Here is a 6,000-nt window from a genome sequence, read left to right on the forward strand (position 1 = left end):
CGACCAAAGCCCCCGTCTTTCCCATGACTGCCCCCATCCCCACACAGACACTTTCTGACTCTCCCTTTCCACCTACCCCCACTGCAGTGATGACTACCTCGATCAATTCCCACCTAATGCGTTCTCACTAAACTGTCTGGTAAAGGAAAAGAGGAGGAGGAAGAGTGATGACCCAATCTGTAAAGATTCCTAGATCTAGTTCACTCTGACAGTGATGCATTATATAAAGGCCCTGTGCTTTTTCTAAATAGGTTCCAGATATTAGCTGATAAACTAGAAATAATGAACGTTGAAATTTAAGAAAAAACAAGCTACTAGAGATGCTGTTAAAACGAGAACTTTAATTCTCTTAAAAAAAAAAAAACACCAACCATTTTGTCTATTCTTTCTCACTTTATTCTACCAGCACTAAAGGCAGAATTTTACAAAGTATCTGAAATATAGTAAGTACTTGATAAATCTTTCTAAATGAATAATCAAGAGTAGGTACTAAAATAGTCAAGAAAGTAATCACTTGGTAAATATCCAAAGTATTTGCTCACCTGTTTCCACACAAGTCAAAAACATAGATGTTTCCGTGATGGTCCCCAGCAATTAAACAATCACCTGAGCTATCAAAAGCCGCGTTCAAGAATCTTAAAACTTTGGGAAGGTAATCTGAAGTGTTGTGAATGATGTTCACTATAATTCTGCCAAAAAACAAACAAAACAAAAACCCATTAAACGCTATATCAAGCATTACTTGTTATTATGAAGCCCATGCATTGTGCAGGAAGTACACCTCACTAATTTTGAAGTTTTTTGCCTGCCCCTTCTTCCCTCTTCTACTGTTCCTCCTCCTTTCCTAGAAGCAACCATACAGTGACTTCTGAAAACTGTATAGGATGTTATCAGAGTTGCTACTGTTCGTTTATTCATCAAACACCTAAAAACTCACAAAGCATCAGACACTGCATAAGCCAGGAGATAAGGGTAGTTGATAGACAGAGGCCCTGCCCTTATGAAGCTTTCAGCACAGTAGTAGAAACAGACACTAAAAAAATAGTTTCCCTGGTGGTTCAGTGATAAAGATTCCATCTGCCAATGCAGGGAACACTGGTTCCATCCCTGGTCCCAAACGAGTCCACAGAACAACACGCTGGAGAACAACTAAGCTTGTGCACCAGAGCTATTGAGCCTGTGCTCTAGAGCCCAGGAACTGCAACTACTGAGCCCTTTTGCTGCAACTACCAAAGGCTGTGCACCCTAGAGCCCGTGCTCCGCAACAACAGAAACCTGCACACCACATCTGGAGAGCAGCCCCTGCTCGCCACAACTAGAGGAGAGCCCGTGTGGCAACGAAGACCTAGCACAGTCAATAAATAAATTACTTTAAAAAATTATTTAAAAAGATAAACACACACATGAGCAGATTTGTAAGCTGTGACAACAGGATATGATAAGAAAATGTATTTTTGACCGAGTAGTTGGATTGTTACCCAAGCAACGGACATAAATAATGAAGTAATTAACGAAAAGTAGTTTTATATAAATCAGAAACTACCATATGTAAGAAAAATTTCAATTCAATATCCTAATTTTAAGATACCCCGATGAGATTTTGTTTTTGTCACTCAGGGTGTTCCAAGTGTACGTGAATTTTATTTTCAAGTGTATCTGTTGTTGTTCACTCGCTCAGTCATGTCCGACTTTTTGCGACCCTAAGAACTGTAGCACTCCAGGCTTCCCTGTCCTTCACTACCTCCAGGAATTTGCTCAAACTCGTGTCCATTGAGTCAGTGATGTCATCCAACCATCTCATCCTCTGTCGGCCCCTTCTCCTCCTGCCCTCAATCTTTCCCAGCATCAGGGTCTTTTCCAACGAGTTGGCTCTTCGCATCAGGTGGCCAAAGTATTGGAGCTTTAGCTTCAGTCTAAAAATATGATTATATCTGTCTAAAGGTATTATTTTTTTAGAGGAAGATCAAGTACCATATATCTGCTGAAAAGAAAACTTATAAATTTGCAGAACCAATTAACTCCTTAAAATAACACGTGTGTATATCTGGGTCATGAAGACCAGAGTAACCCCACTCTCTCCTGCCTGCATGCATGTTAAGGTGCTTCAGTCATGTCTGACTTTTCAAGATCCCATGGACTGTAGCCTGCCAGGCTCCTCTGTCCATGGGGTTCTCCGGGCAAGAACACAAGTGTGTTGCTATGCCCTCCGCCAGGGGATCTTCCCCACCCAGGGATTGAACACGCGTCTCTATGTCTCCTGCACTGGCAGGTGGGTTCTTTACCAGTAGTGCCACCTGGGAAGCCCACTCTCTCCTGCAACAAGTTTTCAAATCATGAAATTTCTTAATTGACTTTTAATGAATATGAATTTTAATATTAGAAACAATTGCCTCATTATTACTTCATTTAAAAACCACCAAATTAAGTATATCAAACATTTTCTTTATTTAAAAATAAGGCTTTTGAGACTCATTGGATGAAACAGTAAAATTACTTCTATCTAGTTCCTGACAGATTCTTGGCTTGACCAAACTCTAGTCAGGCTTCAGAACCTTCTCCTAGGCTCATCTGTACATTCCCTTGAAAAATCTAACTTTAGCAAGCATGCTCAGTCAGTTTAATCAGAACCCCCTACCTTTAATACTGTCATCCTTGACACCTGATGGGGTTCCTCATTCTCCATCATCTCCCAACTGCTGTCTGATCTTCAGCAAGAATCCTGTGAGGTAGATTTACCCCAGATGTTTTCTCTTGGTAATTTTCTATCCTCTGACCCCTACCTCGCTCTCTGTCTATAACTTCCTTCTTGCTCAGGCTGTATTCCGAACGGAGCCCAGAACCATCAACTCCAGTTCTACAGAGGTCTTGCTTCCTTTTTTGCAATAACAGTCCTGAATAATGTCTCTTTTCACCACTTTAACTTCTGTACAGCTCTGATTTTTCTCTGACATTCCCGAAGGGGAGTGGGGAGAATGTATTGAGACAATAAGTAACGTCAAGATGTTCCCTGGCAATTAAACTTCGACCAAGCAAAGGACTTTCCCCTCCAGTCTTTTTTCTATGATGTTTACTATGTGTGTGTGTATTACAAAATTACACGATCATTGTTCAAAATATGGAAAATACAGAAAGACATTAATAATTTTATTATAACTGTACCATCATGACATAGTCACATTAAATAGCAAAATTCTGTCCTTCTGACTTTTCGTATAAATCACACATACAAGTATTTATTTTAGAACTGTTTTTCAACAGCTCATAATTTGCCTGATGGTGTTCCTCAATCCTTAAACATAATAAAAACATCAAATATTTACTGAATACCCAGAAACATGAGACACTAATTCCCTAAGACAATCTTGCTGTTAAGTACGATTCTCTTCACTTACTGCCTAAGATTAACTTGCCCAAGGTCACAGAGCTGGTAGGCGGACATTTACTTCAACTGCAGTCCCTCTGACTCCACAGTCAGCGCTCCCCACGCCCCTGCCCTTCTCAACATCATAACAATGGGTGTTAATGAACAAAAAGAAACTATGTTTTAGTGGAAGAAACAGATAAGGACATTTTCACACAAATGAGAGTCATTTTCTGAATCTTGTTTGTGGATCTAGATATTAGCAGTAAGAAAAAAAATTATTGTGGGTAGGCATAATTTTTAGAACATTTAGAGAATCTCAGAAGTAGAGGCGGTGTTGGGACTTCCCTGGTGGTCCAGTGGCTGACAATCCACCTTCTAAGGCAGGCGATGTGGGTTCAAACCCTGGCGGGTGAACTATGATTCCACGCACCACAACTAGCACCCAGCACAGCCAAAACAAACAAACAAATTTTTTTTAAAGAAGTAGAGGTGATATTTACATAAACTCCAAATTTGGGAGTGAAAAATCTATATGGAAGAATTCCTGTTCCAGATAAAATATTAATTCAACGGCGATGATGGGACGGCAACATTCCTGGAGGACTGAGAACAACCAGAAACCAAATAAGCTGATGGTATCATGTGCAGCACTGTGCTTTTGCAGTTGGCACTCAAAGTCTACTGATTTTTTGAGAAGCAACCAAAGAATCAACAGAAAAATTACTAGAACGAGAAACACATGAAATATGAACACAAGTGAGGCAGTAAAGTCAATGGAATCCTAAGGGATTAAAAGCAGTAAGATTAACATGGCACCAATATGGCACCGCTTTGGGACAAAGGCTCTCATTAAAGTCACACAAGAGCATCAAACAGGACAGAGACGACGGCAAAGAATGAAAGGAAGAGCTGGGGAGGAAGGGATGAATGGGCAGAGCAAGAGGATTCTTAGAGCAGTGAAAATATTTTGTATGAGACCATAATGGTGTCCAAACCTACAGAATGCAGAACATGAAGACTGAATCTTAATGTAAACAGTGGAATTCGGTTGGTAACCATGAGTCAACACAGGCTGAGCAACTGCAACAAGTGTACTGCTCTGGTGGGGGACATTAATAAAGGTGTAGCTAGGCGTGTGTGGAGGCAGGAGATGCATGGGAAATCTCTGTACCTTCTCAATTTTGCTGCGAACCTAAACCTGTCCTAAAGAAACAAAGTCTATTTTTAAAAAGCAGCAGCAACACTGACCTTCCTAGAAGGCTGACCTACGCTGGATAAACATTAATGCATAAACTCCGAGAGAACCAGAAGTTTGTTCGGTTCCACAACTGTCCCCCAGCGTTTAGAAGCTTGGCAAGGAAGTAGGTGCTCATCAATAATTGATGACGAGAATGCTTGCATGCCTGACTGCTAACAATGATTCAAGAATGGATAAAAGATTCAAGGATGGCATTTGGAAAAGGGAGAAGTGCATTCTTCTCTGGCATCCGTTCCTCCTCCTGGGTTCTTTCCCAGATGTTATAATTAACAAATAAGTTACTTAGCATCTACCACGTGCCAGGAATACCACAGGGATTCCGGGCTAATTAAAGCAGGTAGTCCTGGCTCCCATCAGAAGCGCAAATTCCCCAGCATAAATCAGGCCCTCCACGCTGATCCTAATTGAGACTCCTGTCCCCAAGACAGGGAAAGCGGGTCTCTAATGCTGGGAGGGATTGGGGGCAGGAGGAGAAGGGGACGACAGAGGATGAGATGGCTGGATGGCATTACTGACTCGATGGACGTGAGTCTGAGTGAACTCCGGGAGTTGGTGATGGACAGGGAGGCCTGGCGTGCTGCGATTCATGGGGCCGCAAGGAGTCGGACACGACTGAGCGACTGAACTGAAGGATCATCAAACTCAAGCTACCTACGTTTATCAGAGGTCACCCAACCCGGGGATCACGAGCAGGGTAAAAACCGGAACCTCCTTCCGGTTCCCCGCACCCCCTCCCGAGACCTTCCCCAAACAGACCCGCAAACACCTCCCCGAAGCCGCAGACCCGCCCCTCGCCAGCCTCCATCCCCCTCCAGCGCGCGCCTCCTCCCGCCGCGGCCTGTACCCGTCCCGAGTGGCCGGGGATGGCTTGCGGTGCCATATCTTGCCGCTCTCCTTGCTGCCCAGGTCTGTGCTCTGCATGTCGCGGCTCCCGCGCGGCCGCCGCTGGCCCGGACAACAGTCCCGGCGCTTTCCCAGCAAGCGCCGCGCTCCCGGCCCGGGAAACTTCAAGCTCAGGCCGAGGAAGCAAGAATCCCCCGCGTGGATCGTACCAAACGCGCGCAGGACGCCGATATTTGTATTTACAACTAGTCGGGCCTTCCCTCCCAAACTCCGCCCAGCCGACCCTTCCCGCTCTGGACGATGGAATCGGCCAACGACCGTCTCCCTTAGGCTCCGCCCCTTTTGCGGTCCGCCTCCCAAAGCCTTCTGGGAGTCGTAGTTTTCTGCAGGTGTAAATTTGGAAAACTCAGCAGTGGCCGCAGGACTGGAAAAGGTCAGTTTTCATTCCAATCCCAAAGAAAGGCAATGCCAAAGAATGCTCAAATTATCGCACAATTGCACTCATCTCACATGCTAATAAATTAATGCTCAAAAT

General features: G+C 43.9%; 1 protein-coding gene across 5 annotated transcripts in view; it reads right to left on the reverse strand.

The window, feature by feature from the left end:
• Positions 1 to 5,688, reverse strand: part of TBC1D31 (TBC1 domain family member 31) — a 62,181-nt gene extending 56,493 nt beyond the window's left edge. For 2 of the 5 annotated variants that reach the window (XM_040261882.1, XM_040261879.1), the window contains exons 1-2: positions 5,467 to 5,688; positions 543 to 689 (exon numbers count right to left, since the gene is read on the reverse strand). In XM_040261882.1, the coding sequence (XP_040117816.1) occupies positions 543 to 567 (25 nt within the window). In that variant the 5' untranslated portion in view covers positions 568 to 689; positions 5,467 to 5,688. Of the gene's footprint in view, positions 1 to 542; positions 690 to 2,635; positions 3,604 to 5,466 lie in introns of those variants that run through there. The other 3 variants (XM_040261880.1, XM_040261884.1, XM_040261883.1) reach the window with 3 other exon arrangements.
• Between the last annotated feature and the right edge of the window lie 312 nt (positions 5,689 to 6,000).

This window comes from Oryx dammah, unplaced genomic scaffold (assembly GCF_014754425.2).
Source record: "Oryx dammah isolate SB20612 unplaced genomic scaffold, SCBI_Odam_1.1 HiC_scaffold_19, whole genome shotgun sequence".
In the NCBI taxonomy this organism is placed as follows: domain Eukaryota; kingdom Metazoa; phylum Chordata; class Mammalia; order Artiodactyla; family Bovidae; genus Oryx; species Oryx dammah.